The sequence below is a fragment of the Simochromis diagramma genome, unplaced genomic scaffold (genome assembly GCF_900408965.1).
Source record: "Simochromis diagramma unplaced genomic scaffold, fSimDia1.1 OVJJ01000753.1, whole genome shotgun sequence".
Lineage (NCBI taxonomy): Eukaryota > Metazoa > Chordata > Actinopteri > Cichliformes > Cichlidae > Simochromis > Simochromis diagramma.
In genome coordinates this window covers 2339350-2355985 of record NW_024387523.1, presented here as the reverse complement: position 1 = coordinate 2355985, position 16636 = coordinate 2339350, and the positions used below count along the sequence as shown (strand labels likewise).

At 42.2% G+C, this 16636-nt stretch overlaps 1 protein-coding gene across 1 annotated transcript in view; it reads right to left on the bottom strand.

Annotated features, from left to right (window-relative positions):
* Positions 1–718: 718 nt before the first annotated feature.
* pleca (plectin a) overlaps positions 719–16636 on the bottom strand; it is a 38997-nt gene continuing 23079 nt past the window's right edge. The window contains 11 exon segments of the mRNA XM_040019902.1: positions 719–1527; positions 1620–8171; positions 8173–8565; positions 8973–12320; positions 14331–14429; positions 14962–15066; positions 15152–15235; positions 15444–15800; positions 15888–16026; positions 16131–16309; positions 16399–16556. Coding sequence (XP_039875836.1) covers positions 2367–8171; positions 8173–8565; positions 8973–12320; positions 14331–14429; positions 14962–15066; positions 15152–15235; positions 15444–15800; positions 15888–16026; positions 16131–16309; positions 16399–16556 — 10667 coding nt within the window. The 3' untranslated portion in view covers positions 719–1527; positions 1620–2366.

Genomic DNA, 16636 nt, shown 5'->3' with positions numbered 1-16636 from the left:
CAAAAGTGTAATTTTGGTATGTTTAATTTTTTCCGGACAATTCCAAAGATTAACCCTCCCTCCCTCTGTAACTGATACACATTTCAATCCAGTTGCAGATTGAGCATATGAATAAAATTTAAATGAATTTGGTTTAAATTATGTATTTCTTTTCTCATAACTTTTTTTAAATTTTATTTCAATCTATAGCTAAGGGGATGAAGTTTTGGCCATCGATGCATTACACCCATGCTGTAGCTGTAGCTCAGGTCGCAGCGCAGGTCAGCCACAAATCAGAAGGTCGGTGGTTCGATTCCAGGCTGCCTCCTGGCTGCTTATGCCAAATATCCTTGGGTCAAGATACAAAAAAGCTTCTTGGATGAGAGGTGAAATGTCTTCAAGCAACTTAAAGAAGTCCAGATGCTTTTCTTTGCAAGCTCCTTTGACTACGATGACCTGGATGACTGAGAACCACCAGTGGTCAGAGGGCCCGGTGGCGCCAGTGTCCGGCAGCCTATCAGTGCACTTTGTAGCTATGGCTACTTTCTCCACTGTCATATAAAGACTACGAATAAAAATAAAGTTTAATTATAGGATTAAACCCCCAGTAAACTAGTCTATATTGATGTACTTAAAAAAAAATTAGACCATGCACCGACATTTTTAATCAGTGAATGTGTTGCTCATAGTTGACTGAAAACTGCTAAATATTCTTCACTGCAATGAATACACTTGAGAAAACATTTCATTTTCCTGTTTATTTACACAGGGTGGGTGTTACATTAAAATTCCTCATCACCATTTTTATTATAAATACACCATTTTAAACAAGGCTTGACGACCCTCAGTAAAATACATCCTTCAAACCTTTCAAAATATAACAAAACAAAACAAAACAAAACGCTTTAATGGATACAGATGGATTTCATTTTTGCACCTTTTAAATGTTAGTTATTCATGCACGTTTAGAGTATGAAAATAAAATGATACAGATCCATTGTGTTTACAAAGGAGATTTAACTGAAAACAGCTATACGTAGTGTAAAATACAAATACTGGGTCTGATGCAAAGCTTAAAGGTCTTTCTCAAAGAAATGCTAACTCATGGCTTATAGCAACTGCGCTCTGTATAATCATCAGTATACTGTACAGACATTATTTGCCTTTGAAGGGGGAAAAATACTTGAAGTATTTGTGACATACTGGAACAGACTGTAAAAAGGCTTACCTGATAACACACTATTTATTAAATTATGGATAGCACTGCTTTTTCAGTCAGTTTACAGCATGAAACGTCTCCTAATACTCATCAACCCAGTAAAGTGTTAAACAGTATTTTGCAGGCACTTACAAAGCATGGTTTAGGCCTTTATTTAAATGAGTTCAAGGTTGGATGCAAGTTTCAAAATGGTCCACTGTTAAAACAAACTGATAAAATATTATATGCGCAAATGTGTTTCAGTGCTGTTGCATAAAATTCTTGATTACAGTGAAGGTCAAAGTCCAAATTACACCATGGGTCTCTGGAAGACATCTGAGCAAGGTGAACTGTGAATCAGAAGAATTCAACACAAACATTAGACTTCCCTGAATTACACAATCACAAAATGTAAGTAATCAAATCATAAATGTCTACCTACCTTTTAAAGTGTCCAGAAAGGCTGGAATTTAATTGCGTTGGTCTTGAAGTTTGATGTGTAAAGTCCAGAAGTGTCTGACGGTGTCAATGGTCATATTAAGCTACATTATCGTTTCATTTGTGGGAGCTTGCTCTTGGAAGTCCAGGTTTTAAGACAGACAAATGGGAATGGAGACGACTTCAGATATGGGTAGAGTCTGTACGGCAGTGTTGCCCAGGAGACAAAAGATCTTGAAGCTTGGCATATCCTTAAAGCGGTTTTATTAATCCTCAGGAGACTCAATATTCTGCTCTGCAGAGTTGCTTTTTATCTTTCTTTAGATAAAATTTTCAGAAATATACACATGTACAGGAATTTGAGTTTTTACATCCAATTTGGTTCTAACAGTTTAAGCTAAGGGTCATGAACACTTTTGGTTACAGTGTAACACGGTATTTCATTTAAGTGTTTTTGGAACAGTAAATGCTTATGATGTTAAACTTAAAAAATATCATGTACACTTGAAACATCTGTGATAGATACTGAAAATAATGAGCGGTTGCTAGCTGCTTACAGTACATAATCAGAAAGTCTGATGAGAAAGCATGAACACTAAATGTAAATGTGACATATACAATAAACAAAATTATTCAATTTGAAAGTTATGTAACAGCCCCATGCAGAGCAGAATAAAGGTAGTCTTTATTCCACTGAGAGTTAGGCATCTGGTGAGCATTGTGGCTTTATAGCATATCCTTCCCTTACAGATCAGTATCTGCGGCCATAGCTTGGGGAACTGTAGGAAGAAGAAGAGAAGGTTGTTGTGAAGCTTGATCCTGTAGCATCCATGCTGCCTCTTCTGGAGCCTGACCTGGAACCAGTTCTAGAGCCAGACCGTGAACCAGAAGCAGAGCCAGACCCACTGATGCTATAGGGACTGTAAAGGCCTTTGCTTGACTGAGATGAGGCTTCAAGTAGTCGCAGACCAGTTCCCTCCTCTGTCATGCTCCTTTCAATTGCATCCTTGTAGGAGATCTTCAGCTTGGTTTTAGGGCACGTGAGGTATTTTGAATATGCACTAACGTCTCGTAACTTCTGTGCAGTGCGTGCATCTAAGGTGCCCTTCCTCACGGCCTCATCTATGGAGACTCTGCCTGTAGCATCCGGTTCAATCAATCCACCGGTGAGATACTGGACCTCTAGGAACCGTTGTCCGGCCTCATAGTACAGCCAGCCTTTCTTTAGAGCTTGGGCTGCTGACATTTTGGTTTTAGTCCTTGGATCTTCAAATCCATTGTACGCCTTCTGAGCTAAACTGATACGGTCCACCATAATTTTATCCACAAGCCCTTTATTCATTGCATCTGCAACTGAGAATTTCTCTCCAGTGTTTGGGTCAATGATGCCTCCTGTGCAGGCCTGAGATTCCAGCAGCCTTTGACCTGTTATATTATCAACAAGGTTTCTGTGGATGGCCTCTGTGACAGACACCTTCTCTAATGTCTCTGTGTCTAAAATACCAGCTATAGGGCCAGTTTCCTCTGTTGGGTCAGTCCATGTGGTTGCTGGTGTTTTTATGGAAGGTATTGGGCTCATGGGGTAGGAAGAAGAGGAGCCAAAGGAGGATGAGCGTGATCTGCTTCCGCTCATATTTCCAGACAGCATGTCTGCAAATTCTGTGATGGACAGCATTCCTGATCGATACTGATCCAGGGCCGACTTATCAATCAAGCCCCTTGAGATTGCATCATCGATATCATACTGTCGACCAGACCTCCTATCAATGATCATGGATTTCACAACTCCGTCAGATGAAGTGATAGTAATTTCCTCCCATTCACACTCCTGCTCTGCAAGTTCTAGATAAGTCTGGTGGTCAATAAGTCCTTTCTGATACGCTTCATACACAGACATCTCTTTGCCAGACTCTGGATCGACGATGACAACCCTTCGTTTGCGAACAGAAGATTTGGACGATGTCTTTCTCTCACGCTTCTTTTCTTTCAGTAGCAGAAGAGCAAGGCCGGTCTCTGGGTCTATCATACATCTCTCCATCAGCTGCAGGTAGGTGAGGTTTTCCTCAGTGTTGGGGTCAAAGAAGCCCTTGGTGTCATCAGAAGGGTCAGTGAGGATACCATTCATTTCTTCATCAAAGAGGCCACGTTCATAGGCTGTTTCTACTGGCAATCGGAGACTCTCTTGTGGATCAATTATTCCACCAGTAGCGATCTGAGCCTCCAGCAGACGAATGCCATGGTCTTTCAGAATGAGTCCCTTTTTCATTGCCTGGAAAAGAGAGATAACCTTGCCAGAATAAGGGTCTTTGTAGCCTGTCACAGCTCGCTCAGCTGAGAGGAGTTTGTCTTTAAACTCAGGGCCAACAACACCCATTTTAACAGCTTCATTGACATTTAGTTTTAGGTTCTTAATTGGATCAATTACATAACCTGTGGCAGCTTGAGCCTCAAGAAGCTCAAAGGCAGTCCCTGGTCTGATCATGTTTTTCTTCATCGCTTGGTAAATTGATAGACGGTCTTTGCTTGATTCTACAAACACACCAGCAATACAGCTGGTCCCCTCAAGGTACTTCTTCACATCCCTGCTGACCTCCTCCACTGTGATGATCCCCTCAGTGAGATCACTGTATGTCTTTTGGTTGATAATCTGCGAGCGGAGCAGCTCATCCACAGTGATTTGTTTTCTTAGACCCTTAAAGAGAAGCCTTCTGTCTGCCAGTGAAAGCAGCCGCAAACCACTTTCTTTATCCACTCTGCATCTTTTCAGCAGCTGAGCATAGGACTGTTTCTCATCTGTTGTTGGATCAGTATAACCTCGCACATCCGCAGTAGGCTCAGTTATTCTCTCTAGTGTCTCCTTGTTGATGTATCCACGCTGCATGGCAACATCTATGGGGAGATGGAAGTAGTATTCAGGATCCATCAGTCCTCCAGTGGCATTCTGGGCCTCCAAAAGCCTTAAGGCATAATCCTCAGATATGAGGTCTTTTTTCATTGCCTGAAAGAGAGAAATCACTTTTCCAGTGTATGGATCCTTGTAACCTGTAACTGCTCTCTCAGCAGAGAGAAGTTTATCATGGAGTTCAGGACCTACAAGCCCCTTACGTACAGCTTCATCAACTGTTAGAAGTTCGTCTTTAACTGGATCAATCATGAATCCAGTCGCAGCTTGGGCCTCAAGGAGATTCAAAGCAACTTCGGGCTTAATCTTTCCATTCTTCATAGCCTGGTAAATGCTGATCTTGGGAGGACTGTCTGACATAATTCCAGCAATACAACCAGTGCCAAAGAGGTACTGCTTTACTGTTGGCATTTCCATTACTTCCCGAATATTCATCTTTTCTTGTTTCAGAAGGTTGTATGTGTGCAAGTCAATAATTCGGGCATTGTACAGCTCATCAATCGTAACCCTTCTTCTGATTACATCACATGACATACTCTGCTCAGACTTTAGTGTCTCCCTTTGTTCAATTATTTCAATGATGACAATTAGCATTCTTTCTCTTGTGATTTGCCCCAAGCGATACTGCTCCATGAGGCGGCGCCTCTCTTCTGCTGGAAGAAAATTTGAGTTCATGACTTCCCAAATGGTCATACTCTTTCCTGCAAAACTCTTGAGTGGGATGTCAATTTGAGTATTAGCTAGATCTGTTTGGGCTTGCTCCTCTGAGTACTGGTAAGACTTCTCAACAGGAGCAGGAGATTCAACCTCTGACAGGGGGAGGTAGCACAGACCAGTGTTGGGCTCTCTTTTGCATTTCTCCAGCAGCTCCTTGTAGGTCACTCTTCCATTGGTGTTGGGATTAGTGAAGCCCTTAACATCACCTGTGGGTTCACTGAAAGATTTAGCCATTTGTTTGCTGAAGTAGCCACGCTGAATGGCCACATCATTGGGAACACGATGGCTGCTAACTGGATCAATTATCCCTCCAGTGGCAAACTGGGCTTCAAGAAGAGGAATAGCATGCTCCCTCAGTACAAGCTCTTTCTTCATGGCTTGCAACAGAGAAATTTTATTTCCTGTATATGGATCTTTGTATCCTGTCACTGCTTTTTCTGCTGACAGGAGTTTCTCGTGAAGCTCTGGACCAACGACTCCAGCTTTCACAGCATCATCTACAGAGTATTTCAGGTTTTTGACCGGATCTGTTATGAAACCAGTTCCTGCTTGGGCCTCAAGTAATGTGAGCCCAGTGCTCTGTTGCAAAATACCTTTTTTTATTGCTTGATAGATGCTTAACTTTTCATCTGAATCTCCCATTGTGATACCATCAATGCGGTCTGTGCCCCGCAAGTACTTCCTGACTTTATCAGTTTCACTGACTTCTTTGGGTGTCTTTTTACCATTTTGGAGTTGCTCAAATGTAGCCTTATCAATGATGTTGGAATCAAGTAATGAACTGGCAGTGACTGGAGCCCTTAAGCCTTCAAAGCACGCCTCTTCTTTTGTTTTGTCTTCTTTTTCATCAACCATTGTTATCACAATCTTTATCAGCTTTTCAATTGTCACATAACCCATTCTGTACTGGCGAATCAGTTCTATCCTTTGTTCCTCAGTGATGTATTCAGAGTGTATGATTTCCCAGATTGTGACTTTCCTCCCTTTGAAAGGTCCATACTCCAGTTCCATGGTGGCTTGGTTCAAAGCTTCCTTTGTTTTAGCTTCTGTAATCTGTTTGTCTTCCTTTGGCTTTGGAGCCTTCTTTGAGAGAGAGAGCAATGGAAGTCCAGTTTCTTTGTCTATGACACATTTATTCAAGAGCTGAGCATAAGTTGCATCCTCTTGTGAGTTGGGATCACAGAAGACCTTTGTCTCGTCTGTGTTTGTGTTCAAGGTCTTGGCGATTTCCTCGTCAAAATACCCACGCTTGCAGGCGATTTCATGTGGGATGCGATAGCTTTTAATGGGGTCAATAATTCCACCTGTTGAAAGTTGTGCTTCTAGCAGACGGATGCCATGTTCTCTCTTGATAAGGCCTTTATTCATGGCTTCAAATAGAGATACATTTTTTCCTGTGTATGGATCTCTGTAGCCACTGATAGCTCTCTCTGCTGACAGAAGACGCTCATGCAGCTCTGGGCCAACAAGACTCGACTTAACAGCTTCATCAACGGGGACTCTTTCATTTTTTACAGGATCAATTATAAACCCTGTTGCTGCTTGAGCTTCAAGAAGATTCAAGGCCGTTTCTGGAGAAAGTAATTCTTTTTTCATAGCTTGATAGAAAGGCATTTTCTCCTTGGTTGGTTCATAGAACAGTCCAGCAATGCTGGGCGTCCCATTCAGTGCCTTCTTCACAGGATCCATCTCAGAGATCTCTTTAACTGTTATCTTTCCATTACTCAACTTGTTGAACACATCTTTGTTTATAACCTTGGACTCTAGCAGTTCATTGGCAGAGACTGGAGCCCTCAAGCCATTGAACACATTTTCCTTGTTCTTCTCCTTGTCTTCCACAACAGTGATGACAATTTTGATGATCTTTTCCACTGTGATCTTGCCAGTCTTGTACTGACGGATCAGCTCTCTTCTTTGTTCTTCTGTGAAGTATTCTGAATTTATGACTTCCCAAATGGTGACAGTTTTTCCTTTGAACTTTCCAAAAGGAACATCAACGTTTGATTTACTGAATATGTCTTTAGTCTCCACATCTGTGTATGTTCTCTCTGTTTGAGCTGCTTTCTCTGTCATTGGTAATATCAGCAGGCCAGTCTCTGCATCCTTGTTGCATTTTTCCAGTAACTGTTTATAAGTGAGTTGCTCCTGTGTGCTTGGGTCAATGAATAACTTGCAGTCATCGCTGGGATCGCTGAGTGTTTTGTTGATATCTGCATCAAACTGACCCTGCTTGTAGGCTGTTTGAAGGGGAACTCTGTGGCTGTTGATGGGGTCAATAATGCCACCAGTTGCAAGCTGTACATCTAGGAATTTGGTGGCCTGATCCTTCTCAATAAGTCCCTTCTTCATGGCCTCAAAAAGAGAGATTTTGGCTCCAGTAAAAGGATCTTTAAAACCAGTGGCTGCCCGCTCTGCAGACAGCATCTTGTCATGAAGTTCAGGGCCAATTAACTCCTCCTTAACAGCCTCATCTACAGACAGAAGCTTGTTTTTCACTGGATCAACAATGAAGCCTGATGCTGCTTGAGCTTCCAGGAGCATTGTAGCAGTGTTTGGAGTAATCTTCTTCTCTGTCATGGCCTGATAGAGACTCATTTTTTCTTTGGAAGGAGTCAGGACGCCTCCAACACAGCTCTCTCCCTTAAGATATGCTTTTAGCTTCTCTGTTTTTCCGAGTTCTTGTACAGAAACTTTGCCCTTTTTCAATTTATCAAATTCCTTCTTGGTCAAGACACCAACTTCATGAAGCCTTTCAGCAGGAACCTTCTCTCTTATTCCGTCAAATGCCAACATTGATTCTCCATCTTTCTTCAGCCCATCCTCAACAGAGCCATTGAAAACTTTCTTTGTTGTTCCTACCATTGTCATAGCAACTAGCTGTTCCTCCGGGACCTCATCGGTCTGAACTTCGATTTCTTTTGTTGTTGATGAACCTCTGCTTTGAAGCAACCTCAAGATTCTGAAGTCTCTCTCTGAGCTTTTTGTTCTCCTCTTCCAAAAGTTTTTCTTGTTCAATCCTTTTCTTTTCTAGCACGTCCAATTCTCTCTCTCTGTTTTTCATCTCTGCTTCAGCCTCCTTTTGTTTCTTTACAGCTTCATCCATAATGGCCTGAAGTTTCTTCCTTTCCTCGTCCATTAGCTTACGCTGACGTTCTTGTTCATCTTTAAGAGCCTTGGCCTTGTTTACTTCATCCTCAAACTGCTTTTCAAGCTTCTTTTTCTCATCTTCAACAGCCTTTTCTCTCTTCAACAGCACATCCTTCTCAGTGATGAAAGACTGCTGAAGTATAGCTTTCTGCTGCTCAATTTGTGCTTGCTGGGCATTTTCCATCTGTTAAGAAAAATATATTTTTTTAAAACGGCAGTAAACTGTTAGTGAAATATCACTCATCAATAAATGCATCTTTGATATTTGAAGAAATAACTCAGTATATCTATATATTTAAAATATCAATAACACTTTCATGTCTCTATGAAGCTACGGTTAGCAGTTAGTTAATTTAGCTAGACTGGGTACTGCTAACCTAGCTTTGCCCAATAAAAACAAAATTCAGCCCCTTAAAAAAAAACAAAAAAAACACACACACACACACACATATTGTACTGCTACTATATCCTTCTGTAATGTATTTAAGCATGCTAACACAAACACTCTACTGTCACTTACATGTTTAACAGGACAATATTAACTATAAGCGTCTTTAAACTGAATAGCAGTGTTAATACAGGCCACAATACCTCTTTAGATTTCTTCTGAAGCTCCTCTGCATCCTTTTTCAGTTTCTCTTTCTCCTTTTCAAGGTCTGCTAGGGCTTTCTTCAGGTCATCGGCTTCTCTCGTGCTCTGTAGCCTCTGTGTCTCCAACTTCTGCACAACGATTTCTGTCGTTTGTTTTTCAGTCTGTTGGAGACGAGTTTTTGCTTCGTCGGCTTGCTTCTTGAATTTCTTTGCCTCCGTTTCAGCTTTAGCTTGAGCATCGCTGAGCTCTTTCACCTTCACTTTCAGTTTCTCTGCTTCAGCTGCAACTTCAAACTGCCTCTTTCGCTCGGCTTCCAGTGATTTCTGGAAATCCTCTGTCTCCTTATCAAGGCGCTGTTGGATCTGTTGTTTGTCCTCCAAAAGTTTTTTAGCTTTTTCCTGTGCCTGGTCCTTCTGTTTCTGGAGTTCCTCTGCTTCAGCTTTTAGTTTTGTAGCCTCTTGGATGGCCTGCATTTTCTCTTTTAGCATTTTCTCTGCAAGTGCCCTCTGTTCAGCCAAGTCAGATTCAGCAATCTGCCTTTGTCTGGCAGCTTCTTCAGCTTCCACGCTGAGTCTAGCAGCTTCCTCTGCAAGGCTCTTCATTTTCTCTGCTTCCTCTGCAAGTAATTTCTGTGTACTGTCTTTGTCCTTCTTCATTAGGCGCCGGTTTTCTTCCTCAATTTTGAGCTTAAGCTTCAGGAGTTCTTCCATCTGGATCTTGACTTTCGACAACTCATCCTCCACCTGTGCCTTTTGCTTGACAGCGTCATTTACTTCACCTTTAACTCGCTGAAGCTCTTCATCCAACACCTTCTTCTGCTTATCAGTTTCATCCAGCTGAAGTTTAACCAGTGTCAGTTCCTTCTCCACCTGCGACTTCTGTGTAAGTGCTTGTTCTGCCTCTTTTTTGTGCTTGGCCATCTCTGCATCAGCCTGCTGCTTCTGCTTTAGTGCTGCTTGCTCAGCTGCAGCTCGCTTAGAGGCCTCTTCCTCTGCTTCTTTTCTGAGTTTCTCTGCATCCTTCTGAGCTTTGGCCTGTTTAGCGGCTTCTTCTTCTGCAGCTTTCTTCAGCTTTTCAGCTTCTTCTGCTTTTTGGCGGAGCAAGGCAGCCTCTTTCTCAGCTTTCTCTTTGGCTTTCTGAGCAGCTTCTGCAAGTTTCTTAGCATTTTTGAATTCGTCTTTAAGCTTCTCCTGAGCAAGGCTATCTTCTTTATTCTTACTGAGAACATCTTGAGTTTTCTGCTCTGCGGCACTGCATTTTTGTGCTGCCTCTTTGGCTACAATGACCTGCTTTTCTGCCTCTTTCTCAGCTTGCTCTTTCTGCTTATTCGCTTCTTCTGCGTTCTTTTTGAGGCGTTCGACTTCCTCCTGAGCAGCTTTGCATTGACGAGCTGCCTCCTCTTCGGCTGCAGTTATCCTCTTCACCTTCTCCTCAGCCTCTTTCCTCTTCTTCTCTTCCTCTGCAGCAAGCTTTTTTAGTTTGTCTGCCTCTTTTTCAGCCTTAAGTTTGCTCTTCTCAGTCTCATCTGCAAGATCCTTCAGTTTCTTTAATTCACCCTCTAGATCTGACTTCTCTTTTGAGGCTTTCTCAAAGTTGATTCTGATGATATGAATCTCCTCTTCGACCACCTTCTTTTGCCTCAAAGTTTCTTCCACAATAGTTTTTTGTCTCACCAGCTCAGAGTCAGATGAGCTCTTAAGGTGTGTGATTTTCTCCTCAATCTCTAGCTTATGCTGAGCAGCTTGGTCCTCCAGCAGCTTTCTTTGATAAGCTTCCTCCTCAGCTTTTCTCTTTAGTCTTTCATTCTCTGCTTCTTTAGCTTTGAGGGCGATCTCCGCTTCAGTCTTTAGCCGAGTTGCCTCATTGATAGCAGACAGTTTTTCCTTAAGGATTTTTTCCGCCTCAGCTCTTTGCTGGGCTGCCTCATCTTCTGCAGTCTGCCTCTGCTTCTTCGCCTCTTCGGCGACTGATCTCAGTCTAGCAGCTTCCTCAGCCAGTTGTTTCATTTTCTGCGCTTCAGACTCAAGAAGCTGTTTGCTCTTTTCTGTGTTTGACAGTGTCACCTTCTCAGCTTCAGTCTTCATCTGTAGCAGAGCGTCCATTTCACTTCTGACTTTAGCCAGTTCGTCTTCGAGCTGTTTTCTCTGTTTTTCTGCAGCATTCACCTCGTTCTTCAAACGCTGGAGCTCACTATCCAACAGACCCCTCTGCTGCTCAGCATGTTCAAAGTCAGCCTTTAAGCGTATGCATTCTTGCTCTGCAGAAAGTTTTTGTTGGGCTATCTGTTCAGCAAATTTCCTCTGTTTTTCCAGCTCCGTTTCTGCATTCTCCTTCTGTTTAAGTGCAGCATCTTCAGCTTTAGCCCTTTTCTTGGCATCTCGCTCTGCTTCAACCTTCTGCCTCTCTGCTTCCTCTTGAGCCTGACTCTTCTTTTGAGCTTCCTCCTCAGCTTGTAGCCTCAAGCGGAGGGCTTCATTGGCTTTCTGTCTCCATGTTTCCAGCTCTTTCTCTGCTTGCTCCCTGGCTTTGTTAGCTTCTTCTTGTTGTTTCCTGAGTTTTTCGGCTTCCTCCTGTAGCTGAAGAACAGTTCCCTGCTCTTTCTTGAGGGATTCTTCCAGTTTTGTTGCCTGTTCATTGAATGACATAGCTTTGGTTTGCAATTGTGTGGCAGCAGACTTCTGTGCCACCTCTTCTACAACTTTAATCTGCCTCAGTTTTTCCTCCTCAGCCTGTTTCATGCGCCTCTCTGCCTCTTCGGCTTGTAGTTTAAATTTCTGCAGGTCATCCAGTGCTTTCTGCTTTTGTTTGGCTGCCTCTTTTTCGGCTTCAGATTTACGCTTTAGCTCATCTTCAGCATTTTTCTTTTTCTGAGTCTCCTCAGTCACCTGTTTGCGAAGCCTTTCCGCCTCGTCTTGAGCAGCCTTCCTGAGCTTCTCAGCTTCAGCAGCTTTGTCTCTGAGCTGCTGTAACTCAGTCTCAGCTGTGCCCTTCTGTTTCATTGTTGCCTCCAACTGAATCCTAATTATGTGGATTTCTTCCTCGATCTTGGTACGACTGATGAGCGCCTCTTCCAGCTGCTGACTCTTGGACTTGATCTCCTGCTCTGACAGACTCTTCAGCTGATGCAGCTCCTGCTGAATGTTTTGCTTCTGTTTTTCAGCATCCACTGCAACGTCTTGTCTCTTATTGGCCTCTTCCTTCATCTTTAACTTCAGCTCCTCGGCCTCTTTCTCTGCTTTGGCCACAGACTTAGCGTGAGCTTCAGCCAACTGTTTCTGCTTATCTAATTCCGCCTGCATCTCTGCCATCCGTTTCCTCTCCGCTTCTTTAACTTTTTCAGAAGCTTTCTGCATTAATAAAAGAGTGAAGGGAGCTGCATGTTAGAGGTTTTAGATTATAAAATACAACTATAGGCATAGTTATGGCTAAATATACACAACACAGATTTTTAACTGGAGAGATAATTCTGTATTGGGAAATGCTTTACACGTTCATTTAACGTATGGCACACAATGTATGACACTTTACTTCACAACACCGGACAACACTACAAGTTGCTTTCATGCATAATCTGTGTAAAAGGTCTGGTAATATTATACGGTCATTATTATTATGGAGTTGGTAAAAACAACTGCAAATTCTGTTTACAAGTGAACTCATCACAGTGTTAATATTTTGAAGGTGTGGAGGTTTTGTTGCTGGTGATGTATTTTAGTGAAAAACTTGGATATGTAATCAGTAGGATTCAGTCACAATTTTATACATTTCTCTCCACCACTCATTGATTTTCTTAACATAAATAGGTTTTATTGAAAAGTGTAAAATAATAGGAAAGAAAATAGGCAAATGATAAATAATTAGCAGCATGCAAAAAGTGCCGAGTGCAGATTAAATAATCAAACATATATATTTTTGCAGCAATCGGGATGAAAAGAACATCGAGCATAGTGATGCAGCAAACACAGCATGACTTCATGTAACATTTAACACAGCAAGCTTGGATTTAAATGCACGTGACACGACACAAATCCAAGATCCCTTAAGTCTGAGATGAGTTCTGTTAGATAAGAAGGTGTTGTTGTGGTGACTGATACCTACAAGGAAGGTTCAACACTTTAGAAACCTGTCACATTGACCTTTACACTGACGTCTGGTTTAGGAAGAAGCTGATTTCTTTTGTAATAGAACAAGTTTCCACATTTTATTTGCTAGAGGAAATCATTAGAAGCAATCACTCAACTGTCATTTATCAAGCTCCCTTGTTCATAAGGGGCTGCCACAGCAGCTAGCTCTGCGTGTTTGATTTGGCAGATTTATCGGGCACAACAAGTAGTAAAATAAAAAACAACAACAACAAAAAAAAAAATTGACTGGCTTTGCTGCTTGTCTTTCTCTTTAAAACTAATCTTTGAGTTTTGGACGTGTGATAGCACCGCTCCCATTCAGGGATTTTAAAAATCTAAAGACTAATCAGAATGTGAAATCTTAATTTGCTGTGGTGCTAAACAGTACCGTCAACAATCAGCTACATTATAATTTGATTTATTAAGGCAAGAGAAACAATTATAATAGCTTGCAAATCTCATTAAATGACAATATCTAGACTTCCAAAACCAACATCTTACAGTAAGCTGATGCTCAGCCAGAGAAATTAAAGTTCCTAAGTTATTACTGAACCAAGAACACCGTCAATAATGAAAGATTTCCAAATACGCGTGAACCTTCCCTTCACTACAGACACGAATCTGACGTGAAGACGAATGAAATGGGCTGAGAGGATTGTTTTTAAATACCTGGTGCTTTGGGGTTAATTCATCTCTTAAGCACGTGATTAATACTCATCATGACAAAGCACTGGCGAGCAGGTCAAAAGGATCAAACAAAACAGAAAGTTAGAAAGGAAGAAAAAAGGGCGGGGAGGGGAAGCAAAGGTAAATTTTAAAATAATGCATCTGTGAAGGTAGGAAGCCTGAAGCCTTTAAAATACGAGTGTGGGGGGTTTCAAGAAGAAATGAAGAAGTGATTATCAAATTTAAATTGTTGGAAAAGCAGTTGAGCAGTTTGAAAATGTGACTGAATTCAGGGCCAAATCACAGTCATGTTTACAGATCGTGTGAAATGATTTGGCTAAATACACATAGTGTCGGGGAATGAGAGACATATACCGTAGTGGGGATGTGATGTGCGGTAACAGTAGGATGAAATTGTTTGCTTCAGCACTGTATGCCTAAAATTATGTCTGCACTCTTGGTAACAGACACACAATTTTGATGCTGTTTGATGGAAAATGATTTGCCATACATTACATTAGTGAGGACTTAACTGCACTGTTGTGTCTACTGAGTGTGCACACTTACCTCTTCTTCCTCCAGGCGGCGCTGTGTGTCTGTGATGAATTTGATGTACTGACTGGTGAGAGTCAACAGCTCACTGTAGCGCGTTCTCAGCGTAACATACTGAAAAAAACAAAGTAAAATTCACTTCACTAAATCGAATGAATGATTATTCTTTTTTTAAGTCATATATCTTCATATGTGATGCTTTCCTCTCGACTTTTAATGTGAGGAGAAAGCAGAATGTATTCCCAAAATGCCAAAATGGGCAGAAGTGACAATTTCGGTATAATCATTGAGTTAGTTTCATGTTTAAAGAACAAGCAGCTTATAGATCTTTATTGAAGCTGCATTTAGTTTCCCTTCTGTTAGTTTCCATCATGTTCTGCTGAGATTTGCACAGATTTTTCCTGTTGGCAGCTAAACACAGTGACAGGTTAACCATCATGAAAGCTTCCCCTACTTCCTTCACAGCCAGACTGTTCAAAAACTGTTGGTCCTGCTGTGTCTGACTGTTGAAAGCTAGAGCCAATCAAAACATGTCCCGATATGTTGGACGAGGAATAAGAAATAAACACGCTGTTCAGTCCACATAAAGTGGAACACCTGGTCCACCTACTGCTGGCAGCTCAACAGCTGTGTTTGTAAGGCCTACCTCCTGAATGATGTTATCGGATGCACACTCCATTTTGGGCTTTTTCAGAGGAGATGCTATGGGATCCTGGAGGGCTTTGTAGGTCAAAATCTGGAACTCGTAGTCCTGAAAACAAGAAGGAGGAAAAATTAATGCTAAGTTAAGCAGCAAACTTTAATTTTTTTAAAAGTTGAAAATTTTCAGTATTTACTTTGACAGAGTCGATATAAGCCTTTGCATTTTTCTGGCAATTTTCAACCTCCTCCTTGTTTTTCTCAATTTCTCCCAGGAGTTTCTGTAAATATGATTTAAAACAGAGAATATATCATGATTAGAAACTATTTCAGTGCATACTTCACAAACCAAGCATGATTCACACCAGGGGAGTCAAAAATATAAGTGGAGTGAATTTTTTATTTTTGTGACACCCCAGTGAACACCAGAGGGCATGATGACTCTTCTACGCTTTGCCCCACACAACTTATTCTTTCCCTTTACAATACCTTTTCCTGTGCCAGCTGCTCCCTGAGAGCCTTGCTGTCCCCGATTGGCACAGCCTGAATTTTCTCCTGCCTCTGCTTCGCTTCTTCGAGCCAGCGGATGAGCCACTCGTAACTTTCGCGGTAGGAGTTCATGTTGCGCCCCAGGAGGCCGAGCTCCCGCTGCCTCAGGTCCATCTGTGCAAACACAGCTTGCCACCGCTCCAGGAGGCTTCCGACCAGTTGACGGTAATGCTCCAGATCAGCATCGCGCTCGCTGTGAATCCTCGTCATTTTGTCATTCATAGCCGTCGCCCTCCTAAGCTCGTCCTGCAGGCGGTCGAATATCACCTGGTTGGCCTCTGCTTCGGCACGCATGGACTGCACACAGAAAACAGCAAAGTTACCACAAAAACGAAGCAGTCTGACAGAGAAACAAATCTGGAAAATGCAGAAACATCTTGATACCTTCAGCTGACTGCGCTGATCCTCCACTTCCTTCTCATCACCAGGAACTTTACTGACGTCGCGCAGACGAGTCTCGTAACTCTTCAGCGTGTCTTCTGCATCTTTAGTGTTTCTGATCACGACATCGATCGTCTTCAGCCTGAAAACAAGATGTTCGCACTTTAGGAACAGCAAAAAAACGCAAACACATAGCTGTGGCTTAAAATCCATCAGCAAGTTCTTGGGAGAATCGCTAAGCCTCACTTGTCCAGGTAGACCGAGGAGAGGCCGTAAACATGATCCATCTTCTTCAGAGTCATGTCCAGTTCAGAGCGCAGCATCGGGGCGGAGCTGGACTGCTGAGGAGAAGCCAGAACCTCCTCGGTCTTTTCAGCAATGGAGCTCAAGTCGTTCTTCAAGCCCTCCAGCTCAGACTGCACTTTCTGTTACAAACAAACAGGAAGATAACTTGCTAGACGACCACTTATTGTTTACTCATATTTATTTCTGCATTCATCTTTGTGTTTTGCACCATTTGCTCTGCAGTCTTCAGGGCGCAGGCTTTCAGTGGTTCCTTGTCGACAGGCTGGCGGAGACGCGTCACCGTTCGATTCTCGCAGCCTTCCAGCCTCAGCCGAAGGTCCTTGATCTTCGTCAGGTAGGTTTTGCACACAGTCTCGTCTTGCTCTCCTAGTTGGAACAACACATATTGGATTTTATATGTATTTAAAAGACGACTAAATCTCTTTATATAAGCCATTTTTAGCAAT